Source organism: Heliangelus exortis, unplaced genomic scaffold (assembly GCF_036169615.1).
Source record: "Heliangelus exortis unplaced genomic scaffold, bHelExo1.hap1 Scaffold_122, whole genome shotgun sequence".
Taxonomy (NCBI): Eukaryota; Metazoa; Chordata; class Aves; order Apodiformes; family Trochilidae; genus Heliangelus; species Heliangelus exortis.
This window is the reverse complement of record NW_027285942.1, coordinates 2,692-24,653: the sequence shown is the minus strand read 5'-3', so window position 1 is coordinate 24,653 and position 21,962 is coordinate 2,692. Positions and strand designations below refer to the sequence as shown.

General features: G+C 61.4%; 1 protein-coding gene across 1 annotated transcript; it reads left to right on the top strand.

Moving 5' to 3' along the window:
* Positions 1-269: 269 nt before the first annotated feature.
* On the top strand, positions 270-21,173 carry LOC139790666 (CXXC-type zinc finger protein 1-like; the record flags this gene model as incomplete). The annotated part of the gene is given in 17 exon segments (XM_071732534.1): positions 270-288; positions 291-368; positions 3,296-3,399; positions 5,441-5,596; positions 6,589-6,615; positions 7,447-7,596; positions 8,751-8,858; positions 10,259-10,443; positions 12,786-12,993; positions 14,620-14,730; positions 15,408-15,440; positions 15,442-15,458; positions 17,103-17,199; positions 18,097-18,217; positions 18,220-18,248; positions 20,983-21,024; positions 21,026-21,173. Coding segments are annotated over 17 exon segments (1,584 nt in total), but the record flags the coding sequence as incomplete, so codon positions are not given.
* Between the last annotated feature and the right edge of the window lie 789 nt (positions 21,174-21,962).

The following is a 21,962-nucleotide window of genomic DNA, read 5'->3' as shown; positions in this document are numbered from 1 at the left end:
CTGTCCCCCCCCCTGTCCCCGATGTCCCCAACGTCCCCGATGTCCCCAACACCCCCAATGTCCCCACTCCCCCCCCCCCCAATGTCCCCCATGTCCCCCCCATCCCCCCACGTCCCCAATGTCCCCCCCTGACCCCTGGGACCCCCTCCTGGGGCCCTGTTCTCCCAACTGCCCCCAATGTCCCCCATGTCCCCCCGATGTCCCCAACGCCCCCGATGTCCCTGATGTCCCCCCCCTGTCCCCCCCCCTGTCCCCCCCCCTGTCCCCAGAGCTGTGACAGCTGCAACGAGTGTTCCACGGGGACTGCATCAACATCACCGAGAAGATGGCCAAGAACATCCGGGAGTGGTACTGCGGGCAGTGCCGGGGTGAGCACCCCGAAACACCCCAAAATTCACCCCAAAATTCACCCCAAAACATCCCAAAATTCACCCCAAAACTCACCCTGAAACTCACCCCAAAACTCACCCCAAAACACCCCGAAACTCACCCCAAAACACACCCCCAAAACTCACCCCGAAACTCACCCCAAAACTCACCCCCAAAACTCACCCCAAAATACCCCAAAACTCACCCCAAAACTCACCCTGAAACTCACCCCGAAACACACCCCAAAACACCCCAAAACACCCCCAAAACTCACCCCAAAACTCACCCCGAAACTCACCCCAAAATACCCCAAAACTCACCCCAAAACACCCCAAAACACACCCCAGAACACACCCCAAAACACCCCAAAACTCACCCCAAAACTCACCCCCAAAATACCCCAAAACTCACCCCAAAACTCACCCCGAAACACCCCGAAACTCACCCCAGAACACACCCCGAAACTCACCCCGAAACTCACCCCGAAACTCACCCCGAAACACCCCAAAACTCACCCCAAAACTCACCCCAAAACATCCCCCAAAATTCACCCCAAAACTCACCCAGAAACATCCCCCAGAACTCACCCCAAAACTCACCCCGAAACATCCCCCGAAACTCACCCAAAACTCACCCCAAAACATCCCCAAAACTCACCCCCGAAACTCACCCTGAAACACCCCAAAACTCACACCCGAAACTCACCCCAAAACGCACCCCAAAATACCCCAAAACACACCCCAAAACTCACCCCAGAACACACCCCAAAACTCACCCCAAAACTCACCCCAAAACTCACCCCAAAACTCACCCTGAAACACACCCAAAACACCCCAAAACTCACCCCAAAACACCCCAAAACTCACCCCAAAATTCACCCCAAAACTCACCCCAAAACTCACCCTAAAACTCACCCCAAAACACCCCAAACTCACCCCAAAACACACCCCAAAACTCACCCCGAAACTCACCACCCCGAAACTCACCCTGAAACTCACCCCGAAACTCACCCCAAAACTCACCCCAAAACTCACCCCAAAACTCACCCCAAAATACCCCAAAACTCACCCCAAAAACATCCCCCCAAAATCACCCCAAAACTCACCCCAAAACTCACCCCGAAACTCACCCCAAAACTCACCCCGAAACATCCCCCAAAACTCACCCCAAAACTCACCCAAAACTCACCCCCGAAACTCACCCTGAAACACCCCAAAACTCACCCCAAAACATCCCCCAAAACTCACCCCAAAACTCACCCCAAAACACCTCAAAACTCACCCTGAAACTCACCCCAGAACTCACCCCAGAACTCACCCCAAAACTCACCCCAAAATACCCCAAAACTCACCCCGAAACACACCCCAGAACACACCCTGAAACACCCCAAAATACCCCAAAACACACCCCAAAACTCACCCCCAAAACTCACCCTGAAACACCCCAAAACTCACCCCAAAACATCCCCCAAAATCACCCCAAAACATCCCCCCAAAACTCGCCCCAAAATACCCCAAAACTCACCCCAGAACTCACCCCAAAACACCCCAAAACTCACCCCAAACACACCCCAAAACTCACCCCAAAACTCACCCCAAAACTCACCCCAAAACACCCCAAAACTCACCCTGAAACATCCCCCAAAACTCACCCCAGAACATCCCCCAAAACTCACCCTGAAACTCACCCCAAAACTCACCCCAAAACACCCCAAAACTCACCCCGAAACACACCCTGAAACACCCCAAAACACCCCCAAAACACACCCCAAAACTCACCCTGAAACACCCCAAAACACCCCCCCCAGCCACCCCAACCCCTGAAGGGAACCCCAGGAAGGGAGCCCCAAAAGGGACCCCAAAAAGGGAACCCCAAAAAGGGAACCCCAAAAAGGGAGCCTCAAAAGGGACCCCAAAAAACCCAGCCCCAGATAGGGGAACCCTAAAAGGGACCCCAAAAAACGGACCCCTAGAAAGGGGACCCCAAAAAGGGAACCCCAGGAAGGGAACCCCAAAAGGGACCCCAAAACCAGAACCCTAGAAAGGGGGCCCTAAAGGGGAACCCCAAAAGGGACCCCAAAAAACCCAGCCCTAGATAGGGGAACCCCAAAAGGGACCCCAAAACCAGAACCCTAGAAAGGGGACCCCTAAAAGGGAACCCCAAAAAATGGACCCCTAAAAAGGGGGCCCCAAAAAGGAGCCCCCAGAAAAGGGACCCCAAAAAGGGAACCCCAGGAAGGGACCCCAAAAGTGACCCCAAAAAGGAGCCCCCAGAAAAGGGACCCCAAAAAGGGAACCCCAGAAAAGGGACCCCAAAAGTGACCCCAAAAAGGAGCCCCCAGAAAAGTGACCCCAAAAAGGAGCTCCCAGAAAAGGGACCCCAAAAGTGACCCCAAAAAGGAGCTCCAGAAAAGGGACCCCAAAAAGGACCCCAAAAAGGAGCTCCCAGAAAAGGGACCCCAAAAGTGACCCCAAAAAGGAGCCCCCAGAAAAGGGACCCCAAAAAGGAGCCCCCAGAAAAGGGACCCCAAAAAGGGAACCCCAGAAAAGGGACCCCAAAAGTGACCCCAAAAAGGAGCCCCCAGAAAAGTGACCCCAAAAAGGAGCTCCCAGAAAAGGGACCCCAAAAGGGACCCCAAAAAGGAGCCCCCAGAAAAGGGACCCCAAAAGGGACCCCAAAAAGGAGCCCCCAGACTCAAAAGTGACCCCAAAAAGGAGCCCCCAGAAAAGGGACCTCAAAAAGGGAACCCCAGGAAGGGACCCCAAAAGTGACCCCAAAAAGGAGCCCCCAGACTCCTGGCCCCCTTTTTTTGGGCTGATCCCCAACTTTTGGGTCCCCTCTTTTTTTGGGGGGGGGGGACTCCTGGGTCCCTTTTTTTTTGGGGGGGAAGGGGGGTCCCCAACTCCCGGGTGCCCCCTCCCCCCAGAGAAGGATCCGTCCCTGGAGATCCGGTACCGGCACAAGAAGTGGAGGGAGAAGGAGCACGAGAGCACCAAAGGACCCGAACTGGAACCGGGCCGGGCAGCCAAGGTCAGCAGAACCAGCACCCCGAGAAAGGGCACCCCAAAAAAAGGGGGACCCCAAAAAAAGGGGATCCCAAAAAAAAGGGGATCCCAAAAAAAGGGGATCCCAAAAAAAGGGGATCCCAAAAGGAGCCTCGAAAAAGGGGACCCCAAAAGGAACCCCTAAAAAGGGAGCTCAAAAAAAGGGACCCCAGTGCCCCCCAGTCCCTTCCTGTGCCTCGGTTTCCCCTCCCAGTCCCCTCCCAATCTCTCCCAGTCCCCCCCCATCCCCTCCCTGTGCCTCAGTTTCCCTCCTGTGCCTCAGTTTCCCCTCTTTCTGCCTCAGTTTCCCCTCCTGTGCCTCAGTTTCCCCTCTTTCTGCCTCAGTTTCCTCTCTTTCTGCCTCAGTTTTCCCCCCAATCCCCTCCCAATCCCCTCCTGTGCCTCAGTTTCCCTCCCTGTGCCTCAGTTTCCCTCCTGTGCCTCAGTTTCCCTCCTGTGCCTCAGTTTCCCCCCCAATCCCCTCCTGTGCCTCAGTTTCTCCTCTTTCTGCCTCAGTTTCCCCTCCCAGTCCCCTCCCAATCTCTCCCAGTCCCCCCCAATCCCCTCCTGTGCCTCAGTTTCCCCCCTGTTCCCCAGATCAAGCGCTCAGCCCGGATGTGTGGGGAGTGCGAGGCGTGTCCCTGTGCCTCAGTTTCCCTCCCTGTGCCTCAGTTTCCCTCCCTGTGCCTCAGTTTCCCCTCCTGTGCCTCAGTTTCCCTCCCTGTGCCTCAGTTTCCCCTCCTGTGCCTCAGTTTCCCTCCCTGTGCCTCAGTTTCCCTCCTGTGCCTCAGTTTCCCTCCCTGTGCCTCAGTTTCCCTCTTTCTGCCTCAGTTTCCCCTCCCAGTCCCCTCCCAATCTCTCCCAGTGCCCCCCAGTCCCTTCCTGTGCCTCGGTTTCCCCCCTTTGTGCCTCAGTTTCCCCTCCTGGTCCCTCCCAGTCCCCTCCCAATCCCCTCCTGTGCCTCAGTTCCCCTCTTTCTGCCCCAGATCAAGCGCTCAGCCCGGATGTGTGGGGAGTGCGAGGCGTGTCCCTGTGCCTCAGTTTCCCTCCCTGTGCCTCAGTTTCCCCTCCTGTGCCTCAGTTTCCCTCCCGTGCCTCAGTTTCCCTCCTGTGCCTCAGTTTCCCTCTTTGTGCCTCAGTTTCCCTCCTGTTCCCCAGATCAAGCGCTCGGCCCGGATGTGTGGGGAGTGCGAGGCGTGTCCCTGTGCCTCAGTTTCCCTCCCTGTGCCTCAGTTTCCCCTCCTGTGCCTCAGTTTCCCTCCCTGTGCCTCAGTTTCCCTCCCTGTGCCTCAGTTTCCCCTCCTGTGCCTCAGTTTCCCTCCCTGTGCCTCAGTTTCCCCTCCTGTGCCTCAGTTTCCCTCCCGTGCCTCAGTTTCCCTCCTGTGCCTCAGTTTCCCTCTTTGTGCCTCAGTTTCCCTCCTGTTCCCCAGATCAAGCGCTCGGCCCGGATGTGTGGGGAGTGCGAGGCGTGTCCCTGTGCCTCAGTTTCCCTCCTGTGCCTCAGTTTCCCTCCTGTGCCTCAGTTTCCCTCCCTGTGCCTCAGTTTCCCCTCCTGTGCCTCAGTTTCCCCTCCTGTGCCTCAGTTTCCCCTCCTGTGCCTCAGTTTCCCTCCCTGTGCCTCAGTTTCCCTCCCTGTGCCTCAGTTTCCCTTCCTGTGCCTCAGTTTCCCTCCTGTGCCTCAGTTTCCCTCCTGTGCCTCAGTTTCCCTCCCTGTGCCTCAGTTTCCCTCCCTGTGCCTCGGTTTCCCTTCCTGTGCCTCAGTTTCCCCTTTTTCTGCCTCAGTTTCCCTCCCAATCCCCTCCCTGTGCCTCAGTTTCCCCTCTTTGTGCCTCAGTTTCCCCTCTTTCTGCCCCAGATCAAGCGCTCGGCCCGGATGTGTGGGGAGTGCGAGGCGTGTCCCTGTGCCTCAGTTTCCCTCCTGTGCCTCAGTTTCCCTCCTGTGCCTCAGTTTCCCTCCCGTGCCTCAGTTTCCCCCCCTGTGCCTCAGTTTCCCTCCCTGTGCCTCAGTTTCCCTCTTTGTGCCCCAGATCAAGCGCTCAGCCCGGATGTGTGGGGAGTGCGAGGCGTGCCGGCGCCCCGAGGACTGTGGGCTCTGTGACTTCTGCCGGGACATGAAGAAGTTCGGGGGCCCCAACAAGATCCGGCAGAAATGTCGCCTCCGGCAGTGCCAGCTGCGCGCGCGGGTCGGGCCTGGCGTGTGCTTGGCGTGTGCTTGGCGTGTGCTTGGCGTGTGCTTGGCGTGTGCTTGGCGTGTCCTTAGCGTGTGCTCGGCGTGGGGGGAGCAGGGGGGTGGGGGATGGGGTGAGAGGGGGTTGGGAGGGTTCGTTGCTGGGTGAGAGGGATCTTGGTGTGTGCTTAGCATGTCCTTAGCGTGTGCTTAGCATGTCCTTAATGTGTGCTTAGCATGTCCTTAACGTGTGCTTAGCATGTCCTTAATGTGTGCTTGGCGTGTGCTTAGCGTGTGCTTGGCGTGTGCTTGGCGTGTGCTTGGCGTGTGCTTGGCGTGTGCTTGGCGTGGGGGGAGCAGGGGGGTGGGGGATGGGATGAGAGGGGGTTGGGAGGGTTCGTTGCTGGGTGAGAGGGACCTTGGCGTGTGCTTGGCGTGTCCTTAACATGTGCTTGGCGTGTGCTTAACGTGTGCTTAACGTGTGCTTGGCATGTGCTTGGCGTGGGGGGAGCAGGGGGGTGGGGGATGGGGTGAGAGGGGGTTGGGAGGGTTTGTTGCTGGGTGAGAGGGATCTTGGTGTGTGCTTAGCATGTCCTTAGCGTGTGCTTAGCATGTCCTTAATGTGTGCTTAGCGTGTCCTTAATGTGTGCTTGGCGTGTGCTTAGCGTGTCCTTAACGTGTGCTTGGTGTGTGCTCGGTGTGGGGGGAGCAGGGGGGTAGGGAAGGGGGTGGGAGGGCCCATTCTGGGTGAGAGTGTGCTTGGCATGTGCTTAGCGTGTCCTTAGTGTGTCCTTAGTATGTGCTTGGCATGTCCTTAGTATGTGCTTGGTGTGTCCTTAGCATGTCCTTAGCGTGTGCTTGGTGTGGAGGGAGAGCAGGGGGGGGGGCGACTGGGGTGGGGGGGTTGGGAGGGTTCATTGCTGGGTGAGAGGGTTCTTAGCGTGTCCTTAGCATGTTCTTAGCATGTTCTTAGCGTGTTCTTAGCGTGTTCCCCTCTTCCCCCCTCAGGAATCCTACAAATACTTCCCCACCTCGGTGAGTCACCCCAAAAACCTCCGGGGGGGCCTTTCTGGGGGGTCCCCAACCCTTGGGTCCCTTTTTTTTGGGGTGGGGGTCCCCAAAACCCTGGGTCCCTTTTGGGGGGGTCCCCAACTCCTGGGTCTCTTTATTTGGGGGGAGGGTCCCCCAATTCCTGGGTCCCTTTGGGATAAAGAGGGGGGGTCCCCAACCCCTGGGTCCCTTTTGGGGGGGGTCCCCCAGTTCCTGGGTCCCTTGGGGATAAAGGGGGGGGTCCCCCTCCCCTTGGGTCTCTTCCTGGGGGGGTCCCCAACTCCTGGGTCTCTTCTTTTGGGGTTGGGGTCCTCCAACCCTTGGGTCCCTTTCTGGGGGGGTCCCCAACACTTGGGTCTCTTTTTTTGGGGGGGAGGGTCCCCCAATTCTTGGTTCCTGTTTTTTTGGGGGGGGGGTCCCCAACTCCTGGGTCCCTTCTGGGATAAAGAGGGGGGTCCCTGGGTCCCTTTTGGGGGGGGTCCCCAAACCCCTAGGGTCCCTTTTTGGGGGGGTCCCCAACACTTGGGTCTCTTTTTTGGGGGGAGGGTCCCCCAATTCTTGGTTCCTGTTTTTTTTGGGGGGGGTCCCCAACCCCTGGGTCCCTTTTGGGGGGGGTCCCCCAATTCCTGGGTCCCTTTGGGATAAAGGGGGGGTCCCCCAACTTCTTGGGTCTCTTTTTTTTGGGGGGGAGGGTCCCCCAATTCTTGGTTCCTGTTTTTTTGGGGGGGGGTCCCCAACCCCTGGGTCCCTTTGGGATAAAGGGGGGGGTTGGGTGGGGGTCGTGTCCCCTCTGGGTGGGTGCTGACCCCCCCCCAGCTGACCCGGGGGCGCGAGGGGGACCTGGAGCTGCTGAAGGAGCAGTTGGGGGGGGGGGGACCCCCCGAGACCCTCTCGGATGAGGAGCTGCCCCTCGACCCCCGGCTCTACCAGGACCTCTGTGCCGGGGCCTTCGATGAGCACGGGATGGTGAGTGACCCCAAAAAAAAACCCCAAAAAAAAAACCCCCCCAAAACCTCCCCGGGAAGCTGAGCTGAAAAAAATCCCCCCAAAATCCCAAAAAAAGCTGAAAAATTGCACCCAAAGGGGCACCCGTGGTTCTAAAATCCCCCAGAATTGCCCTGAAATGCCCCTCGGGGACCCCAAATCCCCCAAAATGCCCCTCGGGGACCCCAAATCCCCCAAAATGACCCTCGGGGACCCCAAATCCCCCAAAAATTGCCCCAAAATGGGCCTCGGGGACCCCAAATCCCCCAAAAATTGCCCCAAAATGTCCCTTGGGGACCCCAAATCCCCCAAAATGTCCCTTGGGGACCCCAAATCCCCCAAAAATTGCCCCAAAATGCCCCTTGGGGACCCCAAATCCCCCAAAAATTGCCCCAAAATGTCCCTTGGGGACCCCAAATCCCCCAAAATGCCCCTTGGGGACCCCAAATCCCCCAAAAATTGCCCCAAAATGTCCCTTGGGGACCCCAAATCCCCCAAAATGCCCCTTGGGGACCCCAAATCCCCCAAAAAATGCCCCAAAATGTCCCTTGGGGACCCCAAATCCCCCAAAATGCCCCTTGGGGACCCCAAATTCCCTCAAAATTGCCCCAAAATGCCCCTTGGGGACCCCAAATCCCCCAAAATGCCCCTCGGGGACCCCAAATCCCCCAAAAATTGCCCCAAAATGCCCCTTGGGGACCCCAAATCCCCCAAAATGCCCCTCGGGGACCCCAAATCCCCCCAAAATTGCCCCAAAATGCCCCTCGGGGACCCCAAATCCCCCAAAAATTGCCCCAAAATGTCCCTTGGGGACCCCAAATTCCCTCAAAATTGCCCCAAAATGCCTCTTGGGGACCCCAAATCCCCCAAAATGCCCCTTGGGGACCCCAAATCCCCCAAAAATTGCCCCAAAATGCCCCTTGGGGACCCCAAATCCCCTAAAAATTGCCCCAAAATGCAGCTCAGGCGTGTTCTAAGCATGTTGCAGCCCCCAAGCGTGTCCTAAGCGTGTTCTAAGCGTGTTCTAAGCATGTTATAGCTCCCCAAGCATGTTCTAAGCATGTTTCAGCCCCCAAACGTGTCCTAAGCGTGTTCTAAGCGTGTTCTAAGCGTGTTCTAAGCGTGTTCTCCCCCAGCCCTGGCTCAGTGACCCCGAGGATGCTCCTTTCCTCGACCCCGCGCTGCGGAAACGCGCGGTGAAGGTGAAACACGTCAAGAGGAGGGAGAGGAAGGCGGAGAAAAAGGTGGGGGGGGCACTGGGAGGCACTGGGAGGCACTGGGAGGGCTGTGAAGAGCTCCTGTTGGGCACTGGGAGGCACTGGGAGGTACTGGGAGGCACTGGGAGGGCTGTGAAGAGCTCCTGCTGGGCACTGGGAGCCACTGGGAGGCACTGGGAGGGCTGTGAAGAGCTCCTGTTGGGCACTGGGAGCTACTGGGAGGCACTGGGAGGGCTGTGAAGAGCTCCTGCTGGGCACTGGGAGGCACTGGGAGCTACTGGGAGGCACTGGGAGGGCTGTGAAGAGCTCCTGCTGGGCACTGGGAGGCACCGGGAGCTACTGGGAGGCACTGGGAGGCACTGGGAGGGCTGTGAAGAGCTCCTGCTGGGCACTGGGAGGCACTGGGAGCTACTGGGAGGCACTGGGAGGGCTGTGAAGAGCTCCTGCTGGGCACTGGGAGGCACCGGGAGCTACTGGGAGGCACTGGGAGGCACTGGGAGGGCTGTGAAGAGCTCCTGCTGGGCACTGGGAGGCACTGGGAGCTACTGGGAGGCACTGGGAGGGCTGTGAAGAGCTCCTGCTGGGCACTGGGAGGCACTGGGAGCTACTGGGAGGCACTGGGAGGGCTGTGAAGAGCTCCTGTTGGGCACTGGGAGCCACTGGGTGCTACTGGGAGGCACTGGGAGCCTGACCAGTTACTGGTCAGAAGGGGGAGTGGTACAAGCAGCACCAGTGTGTTACTGGTGTGTAACTGGTGCATTCCCAGTGCACTCCCAGTGTGTTACTGGTGCGTACTGGTCCGTACTGGTCAGAAGGAGGAGCGGTACAAGCGGCACTGGTGCGTTACCAGTGTGTAACTGGTGCATACTGGTGCATACGGGTATCGGTGCGTTACTGGTGCATTCCCAGTACATTCCCAGTGTGTAACTGGTTTGTACTGGTCCGTACTGGTCAGAAGGAGGAGTGGTACAAGCGGCACCGGTGCGTTACCGGTGTGTAACTGGTGCATACTGGTGCATACGGGTATCGGTGCATTACTGGTGCGTTACTGGTGCATTCCCAGTACATTCCCAGTGTGTAACTGGTGTGTACTGGTCCGTACTGGTCAGAAGGAGGAGCGGTACAAGCGGCACCCGTGCATTACCAGTGCATACTGGTGTATAACTGGTGCATACTGGTGCATACGGGTATCGGTGCGTTACTGGTGCGTTACTGGTGCATTTCCAGTACATTCCCAGTGTGTAACTGGTGTGTACTGGTCCGTACTGGTCAGAAGGAGGAGCGGTACAAGCGGCACCGGTGCGTTACCAGTGTGTAACTGGTGCATACCGGTGCCTATGGGTGTTGGCGTGTTACTGGTGCGTTACTGGTGCATTCCCAGTGCACTCCCAGTGTTTAACTGGTGTGTACTGGTCCGTACTGGTCAGAAGGAGGAGCGGTACAAGCGGCACCGCCAGCGGCCGCGGCACCGGGAGCGAAGTCGCCACCCCGAGCGCTGCGACCCCCGGGACCCCGCGGGGCTGGGTCAGTGCCTGGGCCCCGGCTGCACCCGCCCTGCACGCCCCCCCTCCAAGTACTGCAGCGAGGCCTGCGGGGTCAAACTGGCTGCCAAGTGAGTGCACACCAGTAGGAACCAGTAGGAACCAGTAGGAACCAGTAGAAACCAGTAGGAACCAGTAGAAGCCAGTAGGGACTGGTATGGACCGGTATAAAGGGTCGGGGAGGACCGTAGAGCCCCAGAGCTCAGCCCAGGGATGGGGGATAGGGGGGGTGTGAAGGGAGGAGAAACCAGTATAGACCAGTAGAAACCAGTAGGAACTAGTAGGAACCAGTAGAAACCAGTAGGAACCAGTAGGGACTGGTATGGATTGGTACGGACTGGTATAAAGGGTCGGGGAGGACCGTAGAGCCCCAGAGTGCCCTGCTCAGCCCAGGGGTGGGGGATAGGGGGGGGTGTGAAGGGAGGAGGAACCAGTATAGACCAGTAGAAACCAGTATAAATCAGTACAGACCAGTAGGGACCAGTATAAAGGGTCGGGGAGGACCATGGAGCCCCAGAGCAGATCCCCTCCAACTCCCCTCTGCCCCCTCTTTCCTGGCTCCCCCCGATCCCAATCCCAAATCCCTGGATCCCATTTCCCACTCCCAGATCCCACTGATCCCAGAGCTGATCCCAAATCCCCTCTCCCCCCATTTCCCTCTCCTGGATCCCCCTGATCCCAGAGCCAATCCCAAATCCCTGAATCCCCTCTCCCCCCTCTCCCCCGGATCCCAGACCCCGACTCCCTGTGGTTTTCCCGCAGCCGGATCTACGAGATCCTCCTGATCCCAGAGCTGATCCCAAATCCCCTCTCCCCCCTATTTCCTGGCTCCCCCCCTGCCCCAGATCCCAGACCCAAATCCCAGATCCCAAACCCCTGTCTCCCATCCTCCCAGCCGGATCTACGAGATCCTCCTGATCCCAGAACCGATCCCGAATCCCTGAATCCCCTCTCCCCCTGATTTCCCGGCTCCCCCTCTCCCCCCTCTCCCCTGGATCCCAGATCCCAGATCCCAGACCCTGAATCCCAGATCCCAAATCCCAGATCCCAAACCCCTGATCCCAAACCCCTGTCTCCCACCCCCCCAGCCGGATCTACGAGATCCTCCTGATCCTAGAGCTGATCCCAAATCCCTGAATCCCCTCTCCCCCCAATCCCAAATCCCAGATCCCAAATCCCAGATCCCGGATCCCAGATCCCAAACCCCTGTCTCCCACCCCCCCAGCCGGATCTACGAGATCCTCCTGATCCCAGAGCCGATCCCAAATCCCCTCTCCCCCCTATTTCCCAGCTCCCCCTGCTCCCAAATCCCAGATCCCAAATCCCTGTCTCCTGTTTCCCCCCAGCCGGATCTACGAGATCCTCCTGATCCCAGAACCGATCCCAAATCCCTGAATCCCCTCTCCCCCCTATTTCCCAGCTCCCCCTGATCCCAAATCCCAGATCCCAAATCCCAGATCCCAAATCCCAGATCCCAAACCCCTGTCTCCCATCCCCAGCCGGATCTACGAGATCCTCCTGATCCCAGATCCCAAATCCCAGATCCCAGATCCCAAACCCCTGTCTCCTGTTTCCCCCCAGCCGGATCTACGAGATCCTCCTGATCCCAGATCCCAGATCCCAAACCCCTGTCTCCTGTTTCCCCCCAGCCGGATCTACGAGATCCTCCTGATCCCAAATCCCAAATCCCAGATCCCAAACCCCTGTCTCCCACCCCCCAGCCGGATCTACGAGATCCTCCTGATCCCAGATCCCAAATCCCAGACCCCAAACCCCTGTCTCCCACCCCCCCAGCCGGATCTACGAGATCCTCCTGATCCCAGAACCAATCCCAAATCCCTGACTCCCAAATCCCAGATCCCAAATCCCAGATCCCAAACCCCTGATCCCAAACCCCTGTCTCCCACCCCCCAGCCGGATCTACGAGATCCTCCTGATCCCAGAGCTGATCCCAGATCCCTGAATCCCCTCTCCCCCCAATCCCAAATCCCAGATCCCAGATCCCAGATCCCAGATCCCAAACCCCTGTCTCCCATCCCCCAGCCGGATCTACGAGATCCTCCTGATCCCAGATCCCAAATCCCAGATCCCAGATCCCAAACCCCTGTCTCCTGTTTCCCCCCAGCCGGATCTACGAGATCCTCCTGATCCCAAATCCCAGATCCCAGATCCCAAACCCCTGTCTCCTGTTTCCCCCCAGCCGGATCTACGAGATCCTCCTGATCCCAAATCCCAAATCCCAGATCCCAAACCCCTGTCTCCCACCCCCCAGCCGGATCTACGAGATCCTCCTGATCCCAGAACCAATCCCAAATCCCCGACTCCCAGATCCCAGATCCCAAATCCCAAATCCCAGATCCCAAATCCCAAATCCCAAATCCCAGATCCCAAACCCCTGTCTCCCACCCCCCAGCCGGATCTACGAGATCCTCCCGCAGCGGATCCAGCAGTGGCAGCAGAGCCCCTGCGTGGCCGAGGAGCACGGGAAGCGGCTCCTGGAGCGGATCCGGAGGGAGCAGCAGGGAGCGAGGCTGCGGCTCCAGGAGATGGAGAGGAAATTCCATGAGCTGGAGGCGCTGATCGCCCGGGCAAAGGGGCACCCGGCACGGCCTGACCAGGAGGTGGGAATTCCACAGGGATGGGATGGGGACATTCCAGAGGGATGGGGACGTTCCAGGGATGTTCCAGAGGGATGGGGGAATTCCAGAGGGTCCCCCAAATGCTTGGGACATTCCAGAGGGATGGGGACGTTCCAGGGATATTCCAGAGGGAGGGGGATGTTCCAGAGGGTCCCCTGAACACTTGGGATCTTCCAGAGGGAATGGGATGTTCCAGAGGGATGGGGACATTCCAGAGGGAATGGGATGTTCCAGGGATGTTCCAGAGGGATGGGGGATGTTCCAGAGGGTCCCCCAAACGCTTGGGACATTCCAGAGGGAGGGGGATGTTCCAGGGATATTCCAGGGATGTTCCAGGGATGTTCCAGAGGGATGGGGACATTCCAGGGATATTCCAGAGGGAGGGAGATGTTCCAGAGGGTCCCCTGAACACTTGGGATCTTCCAGAGGGATGGGGACGTTCCAGAGGGTCCCCCAAACACCTGGGATCTTCCAGAGGGATGTGGAATTTCCAGGGAATTTCCAGGGAAGTTCCCGAGGGTCCCCCCAGCCCTGGGCTCCATCCCATGGGGGACACTTGGGGACCCCCCGGGGCCGTTCCAGGGGGGGGCTCTGGACCCCTGGGTCCCTTTTCGGGGGGACCCCAATGTCTGGGGCCCTGCTGGGAGTTACTGGGAGGGCTACTGGGAGCTACTGGTTGAACTGGAGTTGCTCCCAGTTGCCTGCCTGGTGTTACTGGTGTTCCTGGTGTGGCTGGCGGGTGGTTATTGGTGTTACTGGTGGGTGGTTACTGGTGTTACTGGTGGGTGGTTACTGGTGTTACTGGTGTTACTGGTGTGTGGTTACTGGTGTTACTGGTGTTACTGGTGTTACTGGTGTGTGGTTACTGGTGTCACTGGTGTTACTGGTGTCACTGGTGTGTGGTTACTGGTGTTCCTGGTGTGTGGTTACTGGTGTTACTGGTGTTACTGGCGGGTGGTTACTGGTGTTACTGGTGTTACTGGTGTCACTGGTGTGTGGTTACTGGTGTCACTGGTGTGTGGTTCCTGGTATCACTGGTGTCACTGGTGTCACTGGTGTCACTGGTGTCACTGGTGTCACTGGTGTGTGGTTCCTGGTGTCACTGGTGTCACTGGTGTCACTGGTGTCACTGGTGTCACTGGTGTCCCTGGTGTCACTGGTGTGTGGTCACTGGTGTCACTGGTGTCACTGGTGTCACTGGTGTCACTGGTGTCACTGGTGTCCCTGGTGTCACTGGTGTGTGGTCACTGGTGTCACTGGTGTCACTGGTGTCCCTGGTGTCACTGGTGTCACTGGTGTCCCTGGTGTCACTGGTGTCACTGGTGTCACTGGTGTCACTGGTGTCACTGGTGTTACTGGTGTCACTGGTGTCACTGGTGTCACTGGTGTCACTGGTGTCCCTGGTGTCACTGGTGTCACTGGTGTCACTGGTGTCACTGGTGTCCCTGGTGTCACTGGTGTCACTGGTGTTACTGGTGTCACTGGTGTCACTGGTGTCACTGGTGTCACTGGTGTCCCTGGTGTCACTGGTGTCACTGGTGTCACTGGTGTCACTGGTGTCCCTGGTGTCACTGGTGTCACTGGTGTCACTGGTGTCCCTGGTGTCAGAGCACGGATGGGGACAGCGAGGACACCGAGCTGCAGATTTTCTGTGTCTCCTGCGGGCACCCCATAAACCCCAGAGTGGCCCTGAGGCACATGGAGCGCTGCTACGCCAAGGTATGGAGGCACCTATGGGCATCTATAGGCACCTATGGGCACCTATAGGCAGCTGTGGGGGCACCTAGAGGCACCTATGGGCACCTATAGACAGCTATAGGCACCTATGGGCACCTAGAGACATCTATAGGCACCTATGGGCACCTATGGGCACCTATGGGCACCTATAGGCACTGAGAGACACCTATAGGCACCTATGGGCACCTAGAGACATCTAGAGGCACCTATAGGCACCAAGAGACACCTACAGACACCTACAGACACCTATAGGCAGCTGTGGGGGCACCTATGGGCACCTAGAGGCACCTAGAGATACCTATAGGCACCAAGAGACGCCTACAGACACCTATAGGCACCTAGAGACACCTATAGGCACCTATAGGCAGCTATAGGCACCTAGAGACACCTACAGACACGTATAGGCACCTAGAGACACCTATGGGCACCTATAGGCACCTAGAGACACCTATAGGCACCTATGGGCACCTATAGAGCCCTGTGGGGGCACTTACAGACAGGGGGGGGTCTATAGGGGTCAGAGGGGTCTATAGGGTCAGGGGGGGGTCTATAGGGTCTGGGGGGTGTCTATAGGGGTCAGGGGGGTCTATAGGGTCAGGGGGGGTCTATAGGGGTCAGGGGGGGGTCTATAGGGTCCCTGACCCCCCCTCCCCCCACAGTACGAGAGCCAAACGTCCTTCGGGTCCATGTACCCCAACCCGCATCGAGGGGTGAGCCCCAAAACGGGGGGGGCTGGGGGGGGGGGGCACCCATGGGTGGGGGTGGGGGGGTTGAGGTGGGGGGGGGTTGGGGGGGGCTGGGGGGGGGGGTTGGGTGGGGGAGGGGGGCTGGGGGGTCCATGGGGGGGGGGTTGGGGGGGTTTGGGGGGGTTTGGGTGAGGGGGGGTCCCATGGGTCGGGGGGGTTGGGGGGGGGGAAGTCACTGGGAGGGTTACTGGGTGAGCTGGGGTGCTCCCAGTTGCCTTCCTGGTGTTACTGGTGTAAACCGGGGCTTACTGGGATGCTCCTGGGGTTACTGGGATGCTCCTGGGGTTACTGGGATGGCCATGGGGGGGGTACTGGGAGCTTCTGGGTGAGCTGGGGGTGCTCCCAGTTGCCTTCCTGGTGTTACTGGGGGTCACTGGTGCGAACTGGGTCTTACTGGTGTGAACTGGGCCTTACTGGTGTGAACTGGGCCTTACTGGTGTGAACTGGGGCTTACTGGGATGCTCCTGGGGTTACTGGGATGCTCCTGGGTTACTGGGATGGCCATGGGGGGGGGTACTGGGAGCTTCTGGGTGAGCTGGGGGTGCTCCCAGTTGCCTTCCTGCTGTTACTGGGGGTCACTGGTGTGAACTGGGCCTTACTGGTGTGAACCGGGGCTTACTGGGATGCTCCTGGGGTTACTGGGTGCTCCTGGGGTTACTGGGATGCTCCTGGGGTTACTGGGATGGCCATGGGGGGGGTACTGGGAGCTTCTGGTGAGCTGGGGGTGCTCCCAGTTGCCTTCCTGCTGTTACTGGGGGTCACTGGTGCGAACTGGGCCTTACTGGTGTGAACTGGGGCTTACTGGGATGCTCCTGGGGTTACTGGGATGCTCCTGGGGTTACTGGGATGGCCATGGGGGGGGTACTGGGAGCTTCTGGGTGAGCTGGGGGTGCTCCCAGTTGCCTTCCTGGTGTTACTGGGGGTCACTGGTGTGAACTGGGCCTTACTGGTGTGAACTGGGGCTTACTGGATGCTCTGGGTTACTGGATGCTCCTGGGGTTACTGGGATGGCCGGGGGGGGGGGTACTGGGAGCTTCTGGGTGAGCTGGGAGTGCTCCCAGTTGCCTTCCTGGTGTTACTGGGGGTCACTGGTGCAAACTGGGCCTTACTGGTGTGAACTGGGGCTTACTAGGATGCTCCTGGGGTTACTGGATGCTCCTGGGGTTACTGGGATGGCCGGGGGGGGGGTACTGGGAGCTTCTGGGTGAGCTGGGGGTGCTCCCAGTTGCCTTCCTGGTGTTACTGGGGGTCACTGGTGCGAACTGGGCCTTACTGGTGTGAACTGGGGCTTACTGGGATGCTCCTGGGGTTACTGGATGGCCATGGGGGGGGTACTGGGAGCTTCTGGGTGAGCTGGGGGTGCTCCAGTTGCCTTCCTGCTGTTACTGGGGGTCACTGGTGCGAACTGGGCCTTACTGGTGTGAACCGGGGCTTACTGGGATGCTCCTGGGTTACTGGGTGCTCCTGGGGTTACTGGGATGCTCCTGGGGTTACTGGGATGGCCGGGGGGGGGTACTGGGAGCTTCTGGTGAGCTGGGGTGCTCCCAGTCGCCCTGGCGGGTGCGTACCGGTGCGTACTGGTGCTTACTGGTTTGAACTGGTCCCCAGGGCCACACGGCTCTTCTGTGACGTTTACAACCCCCAGAGCAAAACTTACTGCAAGCGCCTGCAGGTGCTCTGCCCAGAGCACTCCCGGGACCCCAAGGTGGGTGGGGGGCACCCATGGGTGCTGGGGGGGGGTCTGGGGGCTCCCATGGGTCCTGGGAGAGGGGGCTGGGGGGGGCCGGGGGGCACCCGTGGGTGCTGAGAGGGGGCCTGGGGGCACCTGTGGGTGCTGGGGGGGGTCTGGGGGGACCTGGGGGCACCATGGGTGCTGAAGGGGGTCTGGGGGGGGGTCTGGGGGCTCCTGTAGGTGCTGGGGGGGTCTGGGGGCTCCCATGGGTGCTGGGAGAGGGGTCTGGGGGGCCTGGGGGGCACCTGTGGGTTCTGAGAGGGGGCCTGGGGGCACCTGTGGGTGCTGGGGGGGGGATCTGGGGGCACCCATGGTGCTGAGAGGGGTCTGGGGGCTCCTATGGGTGCTGGGGGGAGGTCTGGGGGCTCCTAGGGGTCCTGGGAGAGGGGTCTGGGGGGGGCCTGGGGGCACCCATGGGTGCTGGGAGGGGGTCTGGGGGCTCCTGTGGGTCCTCTGGAGGTGTCCCCCCACCCATGGGTGCCATGGGACACATCCAATACTCCATGAGGAGCACCCACAGGTGCCCATGGTGTCCCCCCCACCCACGGGTGCCATGGGACACCTCCAATACTCCTTGAGAGCACCCACGGGTGCCCATGGTGTGTCCCCCACCCACGGGTGCCATGGGACACCTCCAATACTGCATGAGGAGCACCCACGGGTGCCCGTGGTGTCCCCCCACCCACGGGTGCCCATGGTGTCCCCCCACCCATGGGTGCCATGGTGTCCCCCCCACCCACGGGTGCCACAGGACACCTCCACTCCATGAGGAGCACCCATGGGTGCCCGTGGTGTCCCCCCACCCACGGGAGGTTCCCCGGGGACACGAGGGCCTCCCCTGATCCCTGGGTGCTCCCCCCCCACCCTTAGGTGCCGGCGGACGAGGTGTGTGGGTGCCCCCTGGTCCGCGACGTCTTCGAGCTGACCGGGGACTTCTGCCGCGTCCCCAAGCGGCGCTGCCACCGCCACTACTGCTGGGAGAAGCTGCGCCGGCGGAGGTCGACCTGGAGAGAGTCAGGGTGGTGGGTGCTGCACCCTCGGGTGCCCCCCCGGGGGCTGCTCGGGGTCACCGGGAGTCCCTTGGGTGCATCGAGGTCCTTTGGGTGGCGGTGAGGGGCCCCTGGGTGACGTTGAGGTCACTCGGGTGGCCTTGGGGTCCTTTGGTGGTGCTCGGGGTCACCAGGGGTCTTGTGGGTGGTGTTGAGGTCCCTTGGGTGGCCTTGAGGGGCCCTTGGGTGTGTTGAGGTCCCTTGGGTGCTGTTAAGGGTCCCTTGGGTGGTGTTGAGGGGCCCTTGGGTGGTGTTGAGGGTCCTTTGGATGGTGTTGAGGTCCCTTGGGTGGTGCTCGGGGTCACCAGGGGTCTCTTGGGTGGTGTTGAGGTCCCTTGGGTGGTGTTGAGGGTCCCTTGGGTGGTGTCAAGGTCACCAGAGAGGGTCCCTTGGGTGGTGTCAAGGTCACCAGGAGTCCCTTGGGTGGCCTTGGGGGTCCTTTGGGAGGCCTTGAGGGTCCCTTGGGTGGTGCTTGGGGTCACCAGGGGGCTCGTGGGTGGTGTTGAGGGTCCCTTGGGTGGCCTTCAGGTCACTCAGGTGACACTGAGGGTCCCTTGGGTGGTGTTGAGGTCCCTTGGGTGACATCAAGGGTCCCTTGGGTGTCACTACGAGTCCCTTGGGGTCCCTTGGGTGTCCCCAGAATCCCTCGCTGCTCCCCACAGTTTTCCCCCGGGGGGTTTCAGGGGTGTCCCCGGGGGTCCCTCGGGTGCGGGCGTCCCCAGGTGCCTCCGGGTGTCCCCTGTGTGTCCCCTGGGTGCCCCTGGGTGTCCCCTGGGTGCCCGTGGGTGTCCCCTGGGTGTCCCCTGGGTGCCCCTGGGTGTCCTCTGGGTGCCCCTGGGTGCCCCTGGGTGCCCATGGGTGTCCCCTGGGTGTCCCCTGGGTGCCCCTGGGTGCCCGTGGGTGCCCGTGGGTGCCCCTGGGTGTCCCGTGGGTGTCCCGTGGGTGTCCCGTGGGTGTCCCCTGGGTGTCCCCTGGGTGTCCCGTGGGTGCCCCTGGGTGCCCCTGGGTGTCCCCTGGGTGCCCCTGGGTGTCCCTGGGTGTCCCCTGGGTGTCCCGTGGGTGCCCCTGGGTGTCCCCTGGGTGCCCCTGGGTGCCCGTGGGTGCCCCCTGGGTGCCTGTGGGTGCCCCTGGGTGTCCCTGGGTGTCCCTGGGTGTCCCCTGGGTGCCCCTGGGTGTCCCATGGGTGCCCCTGGGTGCCTGTGGGCGCCCTTGGGTATCCCGTGGGTGCCCCTGGGTGCCCCTGGGTGTCCCCTGGGTGTCCCCTGGGTGCCTGTGGGTGCCCCTGGGTGTCCCCTGGGTGCCCGTGGGCGCCCCTGGGTATCCCGTGGGTGCCCGTGGGTGCCCCTGGGTGTCCCCTGGGTGTCCCCTGGGTGCCCCTGGGTGTCCCGTGGGTGCCCCTGGGTGCCCGTGGGTGCCCGTGGGTGCCCCTGGGTGCCCCTGGGTGTCCCGTGGGTGCCCCTGGGTGCCCGTGGGTGCCCGTGGGTGCCCCTGGGTGTCCCATGGGTGCCTGTGGGCGCCCTTGAGTGTCCCCTGGGTGCCCCTGGGTGCCCCTGGGTGTCCCCTGGGTGCCCCTGGGTGTCCCTGGGTGCCCCTGGGTGTCCCCTGGGTGCCCATGGGTGCCCCTGGGTGTCCCCTGGGTGTCCCTGGGTGTCCCGTGGGTGCCCCTGGGTGCCCCTGGGTGCCCGTGGGTGTCCCTGGGTGTCCCTGGGTGCCCGTGGGTGCCCCTGGGTGTCCCCTGGGTGCCCGTGGGTGCCCCTGGGTGCCTGTGGGTGTCCCGTGGGTGTCCCGTGGGTGCCCGTGGGTGCCCCTGGGTGTCCCATGGGTGTCCCCTGGGTGCCCCTGGGTGTCCCCTGGGTGTCCCGTGGGTGCCCCTGGGTGCCCGTAGGCGCCCCTGGGTGCCCCTGGGTGTCCCCTGGGTGTCCCTGGGTGTCCCCTGGGTGTCCCCCTGGGTGTCCCTGGGGTGCCCCTGGGTGCCCATGGGTGTCCCCTGGGTGCCCCTGGGTGTCCCCTGGGTGCCCGTGGGTGCCCGTGGGCGCCCCTGGGTGCCCCTGTGTGTCCCCTGGGTGCCCCTGGGTGTCCCTGGGTGTCCCCTGGGTGTCCCCTGGGTGTCCCTGGGTGTCCCCTGGGTGTCCCCTGGGTGTCCCTGGGTGTCCCCTGGGTGCCCATGGGTGCCCCTGGGTGCCCGTGGGTGCCCCTGGGTGTCCCTGGGTGTCCCCTGGGTGTCCCGTGGGTGCCCCTGGGTGTCCTGTGGGTGCCCCTGGGTGTCCCCTGGGTGTCCCCTGGGTGTCCCCTGGGTGCCCGTGGGTGCCCCTGGGTGTCCCTGGGTGTCCCCTGGGTGTCCCTGGGTGCCCCTGGGTGTCCCTGGGTGCCCCTGGGTGCCCGTGGGTGCCCCTGGGTATCCCCTGGGTGTCCCCTGGGTGTCCCCTGGGTGCCCGTGGGTGCCCCTGGGTGTCCCTGGGTGTCCCCTGGGTGCCCCTGGGTGTCCCCTGGGTGTCCCCTGGGTGCCCCTGGGTGTCCTGTGGGTGTCCCCTGGGTGTCCCCTGGGTGTCCCCTGGGTGTCCCCTGGGTGCCCCTGACGCCCCGGTGTCCCCTGTGTGTCCTCTGGGTGCCCGTGGGCGCCCCTGGGTGTCCCCTGGGTGTCCCCTGGGTGCCCCTGGGTGCCCCTGGGTGTCCCCTGGGTGCCCCTGACGCCCCGGTGTCCCCTCAGTGGTACAAACTGGACGAGCTGTTTGAGCAGGAGCGGAACGTTTCGGGCGGCCATGACCAACCGGGCGGGGCTGCTGGCGCTGATGCTTCACCAAACCATCCAGCACGACCCCCTCACCCCCGACCTCCGCACCCAGCGCTGACGCCCACGCCCCCCGGCACCCCCACCCGACCCCCCCGACACCTCCCCCAACCCCCCCGGCACCCCCGCCTGACACCCCAACACCCCCGCGCCCACCCAGGGCACCCCCACCCCTCCCCGGGGCACCCCCCGGCCCGGCGCCCGCGTCCCTCCTGGAGAAATAAAAATGGAGCCTGAAGGGTCTGGGGGTGCTGTGGGTGCCTATGGATCCTATGGGTGCTATGGGTGCCCGTGGGTGCCTATGGATCCTATGGGTGCTATGGGGGGCTGTGGGTGCCTATGGATCCTATGGGTGGCTGTGGGTGCCTATGGATCCTATGGGTGCTATGGGTGGCTGTGGGTGCCTATGGATCCTATGGGTGCTATGGGGGGCTGTGGGGTGCCTATGGATCCTATGGGTGCCTATGGGTGGCTGTGGGTGGGTGGGGGTCTCTGTGGTGTCTGTGGGTGCTGTGGGGTGGCTGTGGGTGCCTATGGATCCTATGGGTGCCTATGGGTGGCTGTGGGTGGGTGGGGGTCTTCATGGTGCCTGTGGGTGCCTATGGGTGGGTAGGCATGCCTATGGATCCTATGGGTGCCTGGGGGAGCCTGTGGGTGGGTGGGGGTCTCTGTGGTGCCTGTGGGTGCTATGGGGTGGCTGTGGGTGCCTATGGATCCTATGGGTGCTATGGGTGGCTGTGGGTGGGTGGGGGTCTTCATGGTGCTTATGGGTGCCTATGGGTGCCTATGGATGGGTGGGGGTCTCTATGGTGCCTGGGGGTGCCTATGGACCCTATGGGTGCCTATAGACCCTATAGGTCCTCTGTGGGTCCCTGTGGGGCCTGTGGCGCTGCCGACTC